The sequence below is a fragment of the Chinchilla lanigera genome, unplaced genomic scaffold (genome assembly GCF_000276665.1).
Source record: "Chinchilla lanigera isolate Chin_1 unplaced genomic scaffold, ChiLan1.0 scaffold00034, whole genome shotgun sequence".
Taxonomy (NCBI): domain Eukaryota; kingdom Metazoa; phylum Chordata; class Mammalia; order Rodentia; family Chinchillidae; genus Chinchilla; species Chinchilla lanigera.
Window position 1 is genome coordinate 300,019 of NW_004955435.1, and position 16,101 is coordinate 316,119.

A 16,101-nucleotide genomic window follows, 5' to 3' on the forward strand; every position below is an offset into this window, starting at 1 on the left:
GCGCGGCGAGGGCGCCACCCCCGCCGCCGCCTGGGGCGAGCGCTGCAGCCCGTGTGCACCTTCGGCTCCCGAGTGGGCCCCATTTCTAGCCACCGAGCGCTGAAGAGTCCAGTGGGAAGGGGTCCGGGCGCAGAGTCAGAAATACCGCTGCAACCCCGCCGAGTTTATTAAACGGAGTGCCTCGGCTTACCCAGGCAGGAAATAGGGTTTGCGGTGCCAGCGTTTTCCCGACCGCCCCAAGACGGTCACAGAAGTAGGAAAAGCTCTGTGAAGACGCTTCCAGTTGCCTGAGTGTACATAAAGGGCATGGTTGCTGGTCTGGCTTCTCAGTTGTACACGTCTGAGCGTTAATATGCATTTTTTATGTGAAACTGTGAAACTGATGCTAAAGAGTGATCTCTGACGATGTTTTAATTCAGGTTCCGCTCTGAGAGCGGGACGGCAGAGTTTGGGCAGACGGCGGGGATTGATGTGTGCACCAGACGAAAAGCTGTCATCTTAGCGAAACCTTCATAAAGCAAGGAACTGCGGCCCTCGGGCTTTGGAAGGGGGCGTTTTTAGACGAGACTGCTGCGTGAGCATGTGGTGTCTGCGGAATACGGTCTCACCTTTGTATAGCAACCAGGTTACTGCGTTCAAGAACCCCAGCTCCCTTTGAAGTATTCTGTGTATGAGGTGGACAGTTTCCGTCCACCCTTCCATTGTAAGGTGGAATTAAGTGAGAAACGCATGGCCTCGCCGTGTGAGACAATTCGGAAGAATGGCTGCAGGAGCCATGGCTTTTCATTGGCCCTCCGCCTCACTTCCTGTGCCGTACCATGATCCGGAGAACAATTTATTTTGAGGGCGCTCATTTCCTCCCTACCCGGCAGCCCCTTTTGCCACACCGCCTCCCTCCAGAGTTTGACTGTTTACCGCGTCGTCTTGCATGAGTTTCTGGTCTAGGCTGGATGCCTCGGACCCAGCTGCCTCGTCATTTTCATTCGTTTTCTGCTCTGTTCTTTTCACTGTGAGCCTTCTTCATTGTAGTGGAAGGAGTTATGGCTCTTTGCTATTGAAGTGCTATATTTACTTGGAGGTGGATGGGAATTGTAGGGGTCAAGAGGCTGAGACTATATATCACAAACTCCAGAGAAGCTGGGCCTTCCTTGTGGAATCCTGAGTAGACCCCCAAAGAACGGTGCAAGCGTTGGCCTGTCTTCTCCTTGATTTGGGGAAATGTCCCTTGGAGAGATCCTGTGATTACCAAGGGCAGCCTTGGAGCAGGGAGCTATCAGACCTGTGCCTCGGTGTATACGCTGATCAGGAGCATCGCTGCGAAGGAGAAGGAAGGGATGCCCTCCCTACCGCCAGGTAACCCGTGCTGTGGTAAGGAGCCCTGGACTCCTGACTAGGAAATGGGAAGAGAGCTGAGTTGCAGTAACTGAGGGGTACAGGTTCTGGAGTGTACCTGAGGTTTGATGGGCCTCCTGTCCCTCTCCCTTTGAGAGTGTTTGTTGTCCCCTAGCATGAGGGCAGCCGTCTTACAGCTGTGGGACCTGGTCTCCTTCCTTCCTTGGTGCTCTGGAGGAGGCCTGGCGTCTGTGTTCTCTCAAAGATGGCCTTACATTTATTAGAGGAAAGCACGCAGTTTAATTTGTAAGAAACCCTCCAGACCTCAGAGTCTGCCTCTGTGCCTTGTGAATTAGTGTCCAGTGTCTTACAGATTAGAGAAGGATTCATTTAGGCTTCAGTATCTCTTGGGAGGTTAAGAAGTGGGACACTTACTTAGTTTGCCTGGGAAGAGTAAACCCTGAGGACAGTCCACACTGAGATCCTGAAAACTGTAATTTTTCTTTTGGAAAGATAATGAATGAATTGTTTGGGTGACAGTTGTGGGCACTTAGACAACATAGCACAGGCTTGGGAGTGTGGTTGCGGCGGACAGCTTGTGCCCTTGTCCTTGAGAGAAGAGAGGATCTCACCAAGCTGGAACCGCCACCTCGCTGTGCTTGCCCTCCTTCCACTGGCCCTATGAGAAGAACACAGCAGTATGGAGGCGGAGTAGCCATCTGTTCTGAGGATGGAAAACAGGCTTCACTGAACAGCAGGGATGACGGTACTCACCTGGTGTTGGTTATTAGGCCCTGGGGTGTATTACACCAAAAACTCTGCCACATGAGGAAAGTGGGGCTAATTTTTTAAGAATACCTAAGGTATTTCATGAATGGCTTTGGCGGTATTATATTGTTTTCCTTGTTGAGGAGGAAAAGCAGCACAGAAAGAAATGGAGTCCCACTGCTTCAAGGACTGTTAATCCTGGTGAGACAGCTGGATGTGCCGCGCGCAGATCCCAGACCTGAGAAAGCAGAATAGCAAGCAGTGTTTCTTTGCACGGAACACTGGCTTGTTCAAGGCGAACACAGTCTTATGGATACGGAAGTAGGAGCTCATGAATGAGTGCACAGTAGAAGGCCACGGTTTTTGAAAATAGCCAGTGAAGAAGGCAGCTGGAAGTGGGCTCGAGCTTGAGCCGTTGTGGAGGAAGAGAGATGCTAAACGATGGGGCCCTTGTCACTGGGGGAGGTTGACTGGGTGACAGAGGCTTGTCTGAAGCAGTGTTTCAGACATTTTGGATGACAACAGCACGAATGCATCTTATTTTGAGACGCAGGACATAAATTTGTGTGTATTCAAAATAAGTTTCAGTTTCTACTCTATTACTGTTTCTATTCTATGTTTTTAAAACGTCCTAACCTATGAATAGATCACAGTCTATTATTTGGACACCATGTTTTCATCGGGTGGAAAATCAGCTTGCAGTGGAGCAGGCCAGGGCTTGGAGGCGCTGGGGTTTTGGTATGCTGTTGGTTGAGAGCGGTGTAGACCCCTGCCTTGGTAGGGACAGAGGGGTGTGTGGAGACGCAGTGGTGCTGAAGGGAATAGGACGCACCGAGATGAAAGGCAGCTGGATGGGGCTGATGTAAAAGAAAAGTGGGGGGCTTCCCAGCAGTTCCGTCCACTTCAAAGCAAAACAGCTGGTTCTGAGGGAAGAGAAGGAAGTGTGAAGGAGTGAGCTTGGATCCGAGAGCAGATTTCCTAAGGGCGGCGAATGTTTTCTCTGTAGGTGAAGAGCTAAGACAAATGGATCCAGAACAAATTGGCGGATGGATTTAGGTCGTGCTCACTTTCCTGGCTTGGCTAGGGCACACAGAGCTTCTTACAGAGTGGTGAGAAGGAGGCTCACACCTCCCCTTCCAGCTCTTAGAAGTTTGAGCAGAAGCGGTGGATGGAACGTGTTGTTTCGGAACCCCCCCTTGCTGATCAAACTCGTTAGGAAGTTGGCCGCTTACCTCAGCTGAGAACTGGAAATCTTCTCGTTCTGTTTTATAAAAGGGTGAGGCTACGCAGACTTCCTTAGAAGTCAGGTTCATGGTCTACAGTCGAACTCAGGCTGCTACTTCAGCCAGCATCTGGGAGCTAATGCCAGCTTCTCCCCTGGAGTTAGTCCAGGAGAAGCTTTGGATTTTTCTTTTTCATAACAATTAACATCTGATTCCAACACCTAACACTCCCACTAGCAAGTAAAACAAACCCTATAGTAAAAGTACACAGGTATCAGAGTTCACCCGGTGTGTTGCTTAGTTACTGCTTGCTTTTATCATTGACACTGTGACCTAGTTGGATCCTCCCTTTGACCTATCTTGCTGTGTTGCCTGATTTTCTTACCTTAATTCATATTTTCTCAGTGTTTGACCTTATCCTCCCTCATAACTGTCTTCTCCTTCCTTCTTCTGACCCCTTCTTCCTTCATGCTTCCTAAATGCTGTCTGAGCCGGGCGTGGTGCGGGCGTGGTGTAATCCCAGCACTCAGGAGGCTGAGGCAGGAGGATTGCGGTGAGTTCAAGGCCAGCCTGGACTACATAGTGAGACCATGTCTCTAAAAAACAAAAACAAACAAACAAACAAAAAGCCAAAGACTGAATATTGCCTGTCATTTACTTACTAGTGCCTTCAGCTCTGGTTTCTCTGATGTTCTCTCTGACCCCTGGCTTATGGTACCTACCTGACTACTCTCCATAGGTCTCAGATTCATTAAAAAGAATATGTTGGGGCTGGAGGCTCAGCTCAGTGGTAAAGTGCTCACTTAGCATGTGCAAGGCCCTGGGTTCAAGTCCTGTTATTACATACACAAAAGTATGAAATACTTCTGAAGCCATGGAAAATCTCTTCCTATTGGATGTGTATTTATTTAGTGGGAGGGGAGGCAGAAGGAACTTTTATTTGATGGCAAATTTTGAACAAAGTGGAAAACCCCCTCTGCAGAATGCTAATTTTAAGTGACATGATTCTTAAAACTAGTCTTACTTGAGTAACATGTTTGCTCTAATATATGTACAAATGTCGGGACAATTATGAATTTAGTTGAATGCATTATAATTTGTTACCTGCCACTTAAGGACTCATAAGACCACCGCGTAGTTCTGATTGAGAAAGATTCCTTGCTTTTTCATATGAAACAGATTTCTTTTGTGTTTTATGCTGGCAAAAAGATGGAAGAATCCAGGGCAAGATAAAGGCTAGAGGCCGGGAGGCTAAGGGGGAAGCCTGGTCACGCGCTGCACACACAGCAAGCAGGCGTGGCAGTGTCCGGCGTTATATCTCTGACTGAATCCGTAAGACATGGTGCGTTTGGAAGATTTGAGGATGTTTTACAGCCCAGGATCATAAATGTTTTGTCTAGTGTGTTTATTACAAAAGTGAAACTAACTCATTTTATCTATCTATCTATCTCTATATGCATAAACTATAAACAACATGTAGCCATCAGAATAAAATGAAAGTTCGTTTTTCTCCCTTCCCTAACTTCCACGTTTCACTCTTGAACACCACCAGTTACCAGTTTTGAACTGTACCTCTGCAGACTTTTTTTCTACCAAAATATGCCCTGTACTATTTATTTATGAGAAATTGATCATTTTGCAGGCTACCTTCCACATCACCTTTTTCTTTTAGATATTTACATAATGTGTGATAGTGCATATGTATCCTGGGTTAATCATTTCCCAATCAATGGCCTTCAGCGTTGCGGCTAATGATCCTTCAAACACCCTTGTATGAACCTCAGTTCACACTCTTGTGAATTATGTTGAGAGCAGCAGATCGATTCATTAGCATACTGCTTATTTCATCATTCAGAAAACATAATATCATGAAAATTTACATATTTAACTGTTTAATTTCTCAAAAATTCTGCAGTAAAGCATAGCAATGGATGCTGTGAGAATTTCACAGTGGGACAACAAACATCCCTTGATTATAAGAGCAAGCATCTAGTAAAGGTAAAGGCATGCATCTTGACTACAATATCTTTAGTTTTATTTATATGTAGCCCTGTCCAAAAGGTATTTGCGATAGCTTACAAAGATGCATACATTATGACAACATAGGGTTTATTTAGTATAAAAATGGAAATTAGGCTAGCTTGTGTACTTTGAGATCCTGTTTTCTTCTTGGTAGAAGTTCTGGGATATAAGCTTCCCAGCAACTAAAAAGAAGAGGCAAACAGTCCATAACTGACATCAGAATATCGGGAAAGGAAATCGTACTGGGGAAGCTCACCTCTTCCTGATTCTAGGAGGCAAGAAAAATTTACCCTTTGGGTTTTTATCAGGTAAACACTCCATTTGCAATAGCCAGCACTCTCAACAGCATTTGCGTTATCGTACAGTACAAGCTGGTGACTTGGGTTTGTGATCCCATTTCATATCATGTTCCTGAGTGCTAGCCATGGGTGTCATGCCCTGGCACCGTTCAGTGAAAGGTCAGTAGAGTGAAGTGTAAGTTCATGGGTTTAGTCCAGAAATAGCTTTAGGAGGACTTAAAGGGACACATGATCAGTGTAAACAGCAATGTGATTTTGTTCCTGGACAATTTTTCTAAGGTAGTAGACAGTGTACAATTTGACTGAGTAAAAACCATTTGCCCAGGAACACTTGGCTTGTAATTTAAGCTGGAAGTGAGAATATTCTAGTTGATCTTAACTTTTTAGGATTATTACAATGATTAAGCAAACATTTTCCAAAACAACAACTAAAATAAAACTCTGTACTTGATCTATGCAAGACGATTGGTACTTGTTAACTTTGACTAACATGCAAGATAGAAGGGATCAGAATTAACATTTGCAGAAATTTTGAGTGTATCTTCAAGCTTAAAATTATTAGTAGGTTCTTGTAAGGGTGTCAGCAGGGCTTGGAGGTCTGCAGGGTGAAGCATGAGGACCCTCGTTTGCAAGGCTGGGGACGGTTCATCAGATTCTTGTCTTAGGAAGAGTGCCCCAGGATAGTTTTTATTACCAAGTGTTTGGAATAGTCCCAGTTCTTTTATATGACTTACCATACTTTCGTTTAATCAGTAAATGTGGAATTTGGGGCCACCTAGAGTTTGTGGTATGATTGAACCATATCTGATTTGTTTCTCCTGTCACTTCATTGGTTTGTGAAGGGTTTCAAAGTAATCTTTCACTGTGTTTATATTTCTGACTGCCTAGCAGTATTAAACTAGATACTGAATGAGATCAGTAAGTACCACGTTTATTAGGAAATAGTATAGTTGGAACAAGTATTAGGTAATGGCAGTCTTATTGGAAGAAGTCATAAAAGAAACTGTTCTCTAAGTACTTTGAATAGGGGCTGGGGATTTAGCTCAGTAGCACAGCACTTGCCTGGCAAGTGCAAGTTCGTGAGTTTGATTCCTGGTACCAGAAAAAAACCAAAAAAAAAAAAAAAAGTACTCTGGATAAAGTTTTTAAGTGGATCTTAGGTAACAAAACAAAAGGCTTAAAGTTCTTGACTGTCTTCTCATTTTAGCCACTAAATTCTCCAGTAAGATCTTAGATTTAGAAAAACTGCAGGGCCCTTAGGCCAAGAGAAAATTGTAGGCAGCAGTGATCACATTGCTTCAGATAGACAATGTCACATTTCTCTATGTTATGATGCAATCAGAGAAATTGAGGTAACGCTTTTTGGTTAGGAAAGGGCTGCTCAAACACTGTACTTTATTGAGTTATGTTTTAATTTATTGCTGAATACCAAACCACCCACAAATGTTACTAGCTTAATGTAATGCTTTGTTTTTTCTTTTCGGCTGTTCTGTGGGTTCTCCGTGCGACAGGCTCGTGTAAGTGAGCACATTCAGTTGCAGGGTCTGCCGCTGGACGGTCTAAGGGGGCTTGCTTTCGGCTGGGAGTTGCTATGGAGCAGTGGCTGCTTCCTGAGCAACCTGCTTCCTCTTCGTGACCTCTCACTCTCCCATAGACGAGACAAGCTTCTTCACATGGCAGCAGCAGGGCGCCATTCCGAGGGGAAGGCTCACACTGAAGGTCTTCCTAGGCCCGTCTAGGCTCCTGAACCCTCGTACTGTGTCTTCTACCTGTATTCTGTTTGTCAGCAGGTGGCCAGCCCGCTCCATGGGTCTGGAGACGTAGACTTCTCCTCTGCGTTGGAGTGGTGTGTCACAATACAAAGGGACTGATGACCATTAAATAATTTGCCACAAGGGCTACATGTGCCAGGCAGTGTGCTGTGTGCATCGAAGGCATTATCTTACCTAACCCACACAGCCACCTGGCGGTTCTGGCAGTCTTATCTGCGTTATGTAGAACTCACAGATGAGGAAGGGCCTGTTACTTTCACACAAGGCCACTGATAAGTTTTGGGACTGGGATTAATTCTAGTTTTCTCTCTTTTGCTGAATGGAATTCTTTTAAGAACCCGACATGTGGGATAAAATTGCTAACTTATTCTCCAGCTCCTCTAACCCACTTAATACTCCCTCCTGTTTCCTGCAGGGTAGGCAACAAAGAAAGGAAAACACAAGGCAGGTGGTAAAGCTCTAACCGTAACCCCTTCCCTACATCCCTGGGACTTTCTCATTTATGACCTGATTCTGACTTCCTAGGTGTTTTGGCAGGTGTCTCAGTGCTCCTTAAAAAATAAAAAACAAAGTATATTTGGGAAAATTTGTGCTTTGTCCAGCTTTTCCTTGATTTCACAGTGCTGGCAGGAAGCCGAGAGCTATTCCATGCCAAGAGGCTCCTCCTGTGATTGCTCCAGGAAGGGAGAGCTCTGGCGTGGGAACAAGTGCATTAGAAGCTGAGTGGAAAAGGTTGGTGCTGGCCCTTTTTCTTCTTCTGAGTCTCGGCCAGTAATACAGTGCCACCTGGCCCCTGCTCCAGCACCAGGGCCCTCACACATGGACTCCTCAGTTGCCTGGGTCTTGTGTTGTACTTGAAATGTTAATTTCCTTCAGGATGAGCCCTCAGATTGCATTAGCTTCAAAACCCTTCTCCCTCTCTCTCCCTCTCTCTCTTTCTCTCTGTCTTTTGTGCAACTACCACAAGAGTGTGACCTTCTAATTACCCAAGTCTCCTGGCTTAAAACATTCTAATTTATCCAAAGCTTAGTGGCTGTAATTGGAACACAAGGGTTTAAAAAACAAAGCCTTCTTTATAAAAGTTTTAAGGGGGTGAGATGTGAGGAAGCAACATTTATCCTGCAAGGCACTGCTATCTGTACTTTGAGCCTCAGGCCCTGGAAAAATGAACTCCTTAGTTTGTAAGGTTAGAATTCCTTGCTGCTTGGGAGCTGAGAACCAGAGGAACAGTAGGGGGAGTGGGGAAGGAGCCTTTCTAACCTGCTTGCTTTGTGCAGCCACACTGCTTGTTAGGCATTATTGTAAGCAAAGCCTGAGTACGGGAGTAAGTGCCAAGCCAAAGAAAAAATTAGGTACAACAAAAGATTAAAAAATTGACATAGAGTAGGTTATTATGATAGATTTCATTTATTTTTAAGTTAAAAGCTAGAACATATAAAATGTTTAAGGTAGGAAAATAAGAATAAAAGTTTTGTTAGCATTCCAATTAAAAAACCTATAATACAGCCCACTTCGGAGGCACATGCCTATAATCTCAGCACTCTGGACCCTGAGGCAGGAGAATCTCAAGTTTGAGCGCAGCCTGGGCAACTCAGGGAAACCCTGCCTCAAAAAATAACAAAGGGTTGGGGACCTACTTCACTGCGAATGCCCTAGGTTAGATCCTCACCATGGAGAGACAAAAACCAACCCGAGGGAGAACAGATCTGGTGTAGTGGAAATCAGGAGGAGAAGTTGGTTCTTGAAAAAGCAGGGTTCTCAGGCTGGGGTTAGAAAAATGGGATAGCCCCCACCTTTGCCGTGTCAGGATGTTTAGGTAGGGACTCGGCTCTTTGGGGAAAGATCTGTATCAAGGTGCCTATTTCAGTTTCATAAACTGTGGACAGGAAAGGAAGACCACACAATCTTCTTGACTAGTATGAGTAAGTAGAATACGTATTGAGAAAGCTGTGTTTGTGTGTGCGTGCCCGAATGCATGTATAGTAGAAGTCTCAGGTATGAAGAAATGCAAAGGACTGAACTAGAGGGATCAGAGAAAGAATCCAGGAAGCACTTAATATAGGAGATAAGAAAACAAATAGGATTATGACAGATAAAGGGAAATCTTAGATTAAAGAGATTTGTCGTAGAGATAGGAATTAATTGTCAAAACAGTTCTCTGAGCTGTGGGACTGAGGTGGGGCAACTTTACAACCTACAAACATGGATATTTTCTCATTGAGGGTGCGTGGCACCCACAGAGCCCAATTTAGGAAACAGGGCTAGTCCCCCCACTTCTCTAACATCCAGTGCATGCAGTTATTACACACTGTGTGTGTGTGTGTGTGTGTGTGTGTGAGCCAGTTATAAATGTATGCCTGTTTTACCTTAAATATTCTTTGTTAACAAAACAAACTATAATAAATAAAATTGTTTCAGGGAAGTGTAAATTGCCCGTGTCTAAAGAAGGAAGTGTTGAACAGTTTCTCTTAAATTCTGCTACATGCTGTTGGGGGACAAAAGGTTGAGGAATGAGGAAATAAGAGAACAAAAACATAAAGGATATCTTTATTCAAAGTTTAGTATGTCAACTGGCAGGGAGGGGCCATAGAGAAATTTGTATGTAGTGGGAGGATTTCCTTGTTAGCCTTCAGCAATATGTATTTCAGAAGGGGAGTATAACTTAGTCTCATATTAATATAGAGTTCCTTAGCTTTTCCTTCTTGTCTTCCTTTTCGATTTGCTTCAGTTTAAAGAGCAGTATGTTAGGACCTGGGTATATCTCATTGGTAGAGTACTTGCCTAGGATGTGTGAGACCCTGGGTTTGATCCTCAGGGTGCATGTTGCACACATATGCTTAAAAAGCAGTACCATAAATGTCAGAGGATTTACAGAAGTGGGGCTGTTTCATGTGACTGACTTCTGCAGATTTTCACACTAATGCTAATGGCTCTTGAACTTGATACTCAAATGAAAAAGAGGTGGGATGTTTTATGCACATAATTCTGAACTTTGAATATAACTTCCTAAGCATGATTTAAAATAGCAAAATAAAAAATGCAACTACAGTTATCTGAGAAGTTTATGCATACTTAGATTCTTACCAGTTTTGCATCAGTAAAAAGTTGAAAGTAAGTGTAATAGTTATTCTTTACCAAAAAATGTAATACTTCTAGTCAGTTATTGACATTTTATCAGCATTTAGATAGATCACTGCCAGTGTGCCACCTATTTGAAAATGCGAACAGCATTCAGGATTGGGGAAAGGTAAGTGTGACTTTTTGACAGGTTTTTTTTTGTTGATTTGGCTTGGTGAATAGCTCGTCTTCTGCAATCATATGTTCATTTGCCAATGACTTACAGTTTGCAGAGAGAAACTTTTTAATCCTAGAATGTTAAGGCTACTAACAATGGTGAACAACTCAATAAATACTTTACACTTGATAAGAGTTTGAAAACACAGTGCAGATTATATATATATGTATATATATACATGTATATATATATTATGTGAAATTTATCATGAAACTTTGGAATACATGTCATGTGTAGGGAGTTTGAGATGATAAATATTATATTTAATACAGTTTATTTATAATACTCATATCCTTGTTTTTGACATATTTGGAGGTAAGAATCTTTTGAAGTCACTATACCTTTTTTACTATAATGCTGGGGTTGACAATTTAAAAAATCCTATGTACAGTATTCTGCTCACACTGATGAAATGAAGGACCTTAGTTGATGAGGTACTAGCAGAATGGAAAGCACATGTGCCCTAGTTACCTTTCTCTCATTGCTGGGACAAAATACCTGACGCCCACAATTAAGGAAGGAAAGGTTTATTTAGCTCACAGTTTGTGGAGGTTTCAGGTCATAGTTGGCTGGCTCCAAGGCAGGGTGGCATATGGCAGAGGGCAACAGTTAATGGTGGAGGAAAACAGCAAAAGCAGCAAGAGCAAAAAGGGAGTGTCGGCAAGTGGCCTCTTTCCCTCCCTTACATTGTAATGCAAACTACCCGCCCCAGGGCAGGTGCAGCACTCACACCCATAATTCCAGTATTGGACCATGAATCAATCATAAACTCTAAAAGCCCGCCCCATGACTGCATGAGGATTTGCAGGGATGTGCAGACACAAACCTCAACAACATATGAATGTCTTGGTCTTGTTCTTGTTTTATTTAACAGACGCTTGTTGAGCACATGCTACATGCTAGGTATGGGGATGCCACGGTGAGGGGACCCTGGCCATGTTTCCCACCTTCATAGGTCACACACTCCCTGAGGGGAAGAGATGTTTACTTAAGTTACACTGTGAAGGAGAGGGGCCTGGTTCTAAGAGGACAGATAATGGATCAGTTGGCCTGTTGGCAGTTCAGAGGCTTCCCTGAGAAAATGAGGACTGACTAGGGGGCTGAAGGAAGGTGGGAGTGAATTGGGAGTGGAGCATGTGCAGAGGCTCTGTGGGCGGAGTGAGCATGGTGTCACTAAGGAACAGAATGAGGGCCACATTAGCAAGAGTGCAGCAAGCCGGGGCAGCTGTCAGCTGAAGCTGGAGAAGGTGAGGTCCTCCTCAGGAGAGTTATTAAGGTGAGTGAGAAGGGGACATGATTGAGATAGCTTTTAGAATAGATTTCCTTGGAACCGTCCAGTCTGTTCTTCACACTAAGGAGACCAATTTGGAGACATTCCAGAAAAATGATGTGGTAGCTTGGTAACAAAAGGACTTTTTTGACAGTCATTTAACAAGTGCAAGCAAGAGAAACTATATGATGAAAGAGAGGATTGAGGAAGAGCTGGTAGGTCTGTTGACTTTTATTTTTATTGGACACTGTGAACATATTAAATGCTAAGAGGAAGAGCCAGTTGAGGACAAGAAATTAAAGGTTAATAGGGAGCAAAAGATCCCCAAGAACACCGGAAAGGATGGATCCAGCATGTACAGGTTAGGCTGACCTCAGGACAGATGGGTGCAGTTGTAGGTGGTTTGTGTAATTGGTAGTGGGATATTCAAAATTTTCACATGTTGACTTCTTTTTGTGTGTGTGTGAAGTGAGATGGGGTTACTTTTTGAGAATGGGGGTGGGTGGTTAGGAGGTTTGAAAAGAATAGGGAAGATTTGGAAATTTTACTGTGAAATGTGAGAAGATTGTTTGGCGAAGGCTATGAGGTTGGAGTTCAGGGTAGGGTTAAGGGCTCTTTCATCTCTGTATAATTTCGTGCTCATCAACTTCAGTCCTTTCTAATATATGGCGTTCTCCAACAGTGCTCTGTTTGTTCAGTTCTTGTTGCTGAATAAATAGTTGGCCATATCCCAGGCTTAGCTTTTGCCAGCTCTTGGCGATGGAAAGGGGATGTAGGGTGTTAATAAGAGTATTGGGGAAATGATGACCTATAGAACCTAAGCTGATTAAAGAGAATGGTTAAAAATGAAAGGCCAGAAAGGTTGGGGGAAAAAAGATCAGTGGATTTGAGAATGTTGATACTGAACAAGCCTGAGGGAGAGGAAGCAGTTTGAGGACATCAGTGAGCTGGGCCAGTGTCTTTGAAGGAGGGAGGTGTTTGGGAGATTAGGGGATGATACCTAGGAGGAGGGGTCCAGAGTGATGTGACTGGAAAGACCAGACAGGATGTGGATACTTAGGGGGCGGGCGCTGGCAAAGTAAGGCCTGAAGGAGACTGAGGAGTAAAACGTTCTTGGGCCATCTCCTGACTGCAAGGTGTGAGAGGATAGGCAGCCACTTCCTGAATGGGTCACAGAAGAGGGTGTCCTCGGAGTGCTCAAAGGAGACGCTGAGGACACAGCACTTTTTCCTGAGGGTGGAGCAGCTGCTTTCAGGAATCCAGCCAAAGGGTTGTGAGGTGCAGCGGGTAATGGTCTGAGTCAGTGTTTAGGAAGGCACTTTGGAACATGGCAGACACACTCAAGGTATAGAAGGTAGATTTCTGCAGTGGGTGCTGCCTAAATTTTAAGTTTTTGCTGGCATAACAACGGGCCCTGTCAGTTGCTTGTCCTGCGTGCTGCTAGGGATGGATGATAGGGGAAGCAGAAACTTCCTGAGGGTGAACCATATGCCCAATATGGCTCTCAGCCCCAAGGGAAATTACTGTTTCTTCCCCATGATAGCTGTGTCAAGTTATTGCCGTCTCCAGTTTAAGATGAGGAAACTGACATTCAGTTAAGGCAAGTAAGTAATTTACCCAAGGTTACTCAGCTGTTAACAAGTGGGGGAAGTAGAATTCCAACTCAAGACTCTGAGCTCTGTGCTTCCCAACATGGTGTATGTACTTCACATTTTCTTACCTGCAAACTTTGGATTTAAAAAAATGCAAATGGTAGAATATTGAGAAGTTAGTAGACTATTTAATACAAAAATTATAATCTTAGAAACCAAAATTAAGTGCAATCCTAGACCTAGACTGTCAACTTTATTTCCCCCCTCTTTCTTTTGTATACATTTGCAGTTTACTATATTTACATCCATTTTGGGGGTACATTTGTAAATTATATCATGATCATCTTGAATCCGCTTTTCTCCCCTCCTTATAATCCCCACTCACCCTGGTACCCTTTCCTGTCTCCAAGGAGTCTGCCTCCCCGTTTTCTACCATCTCTTTTTTGTTGTACTGTTTATTTGTATTTGAGGTTTCTCACATAAGAGGTAGCATATGATGTTTAAATTTATGTATCTGACTTATTTCACGTAACATTATAGGATCAAGATTCACCCATTTTTCTGCAAATGACATGATTTATTCTTCTTTGTGACAGAATAAATTCCATATATTTTGTTTATCCATTCGTCTGTTGAGGGGTAACTAGACTGTCTGGAGCTCAGCTGATGTGAATTGTGCTACCACAAACAAGTGTGTGCATGTATCCCTGTGATTGCTGATTTTCGCTCTTTCAGGAAGATAGCTAGAAGGGGTTAGCCGGGCCAAATGGAATTTCTAGTTTTAGTTTTTGGGGAAGCTCCACACTGACTTCCATAGTGGCTGTACTAATTTACACTCCCACCAACAGTGTAGAAGGGTTCCTTTTCCCCATATCCTTGCAGCATTTGTTGTTTTTTGTGTTCTTGGTGATAACCTTCTGACTGAAGTAAAATGGACTCTCACAGTTGTTTTGATTTACATTTGCCTAGTGGCTAAAGATGCTGAATATTGTTTCATGTACTTACTGACTATTTGTGCTTACTTTTTGGAGAAGTATCTTTCCAGTTAACTTCCCTGTTGTTTTGATTTGGATTATAATTTTAGTTTGTTTTTGGGGGGGTTACTTTTTGGAGTTCTTTATATATTCTAGGTATTGGTCCTTTCTTGGAAGAATAGCTGGCTAAATTTTGTAGGTTTTGTAAGAACTGTTGCTCCAGTCACTCTGTAAGTAAGGTATTAAGTTAATCCACCCAGGAGTGAGATGCTTAAGGCTATAGTCTTTATCTAGTTGATGTTAGATCCGGGTGTCTTTGGCTGTGATCTTGTTTTATTCTTTGAGGCTTTTCAGCTTCACCATTATAAGCCTCATTAGGGATTAGTGACTCAAAGGATCACTTACTATGAGTCTACCACCCATTTCCAGACGAGCAGCCTAGGCTTTGGACAGATTCACAAGTAAACATGACAAGCCCATTGGTTAACTTAAGTCCTGCTCAGGGCTGCTTCGTAGTGGTCTCCATCACCCATCCACGTGCCTTTAACCGTCTGATTTTTGACAAAGGAGCCAAAAACACATGCTGGAGAAAAGATGGCCTCTTCGGCAAATGGTGCTAGTAAAACTGGTTATCTACATGCAGAAGAATGGAACTAGGTCCATGTTACTCAACCTGTACTAAAATCAAATCAAAATGAATCAAATGCCTAGATATAAATCCAGAAATGTAAAATTTCTGGAAGATAACATAAAGGAAACACTCGACTTTGTAGGCACAGGCAAAAACTTCCTGAACAGAACTCCAATAGCACAAGAAATAATATTAAGAATCAACAGACTGTATTACCTCAAATTTAGAACTTCTGCACAGCAAAGGAGATTGTGGACCTGATCAGTCTGAAATAACTAAGGGATATTATTAACCCAAAGATGGGGTTGATTCTGTCTTCCATATTATTCTAATGAGCTACATGTCTATTTTTATATCAGTACCACACTTTTTGTTACTCTAGCATTGTAGTATAACCTGAAATCTGAGATTGTGATGCCTCCTGCTTTTCTCTTTTTCTTTTCCGGTACCGGGAACCGAACTCACCACCTTGCGCTTGCCAGACAGGCACTGTGCCGCTGAGCTAAATCCCCAGCCCCCCTGCTTTTCTTTTTTTGCTCAGGATTTCTTTGGCTATTCTGGGTCTCTTCCAGTTCCATGTAAATTGTAGGGTTATTTTTCTAGCTCTCTGAACAATTTTATTGGAATTTTAATAGGAATTGCATTAAGTCTGTGTATTGGTTTGGGTAATACGGCCATTTTATTAATATTGGTTCTACTTCTCTAGGAACATGGGGTGTCTTTCCATTTTCTAACATCCTCTTCAATCTCTTTCTTCAAAGTACTTCAGTTTTCTTTGTAGTCTTTTCACTTCCTTGGTTAGGTTGATTCCTAGGTATTTAATTTTTTGAAACTGTCGTGAATGGCTTTGTTTTCCTGATTTCTTTCTCTATGGGCTCGTTACTGGTGTATAGGAGCTGTACTGATTCTTGTGTGTTTACTTT

General features: G+C 43.2%; 1 protein-coding gene across 8 annotated transcripts in view; it reads left to right on the forward strand.

The window, feature by feature from the left end:
- The window catches only part of Tmem56 (transmembrane protein 56), a 72,913-nt gene that overhangs the window by 21,224 nt on the left and 35,588 nt on the right, over positions 1-16,101 (forward strand). For 2 of the 8 annotated variants that reach the window (XM_013516475.1, XM_013516476.1), the window contains exon 1: positions 12,320-12,342. The exons of 3 other annotated variants lie outside the window; for them this stretch is intronic. In XM_013516475.1, the coding sequence (XP_013371929.1) occupies positions 12,335-12,342 (8 nt within the window). In that variant the 5' untranslated portion in view covers positions 12,320-12,334. Of the gene's footprint in view, positions 1-1,275; positions 1,354-11,953; positions 11,988-12,319; positions 12,343-16,101 lie in introns of those variants that run through there. 3 more of the 8 variants (XM_013516470.1, XM_013516472.1, XM_013516473.1) reach the window with 3 other exon arrangements.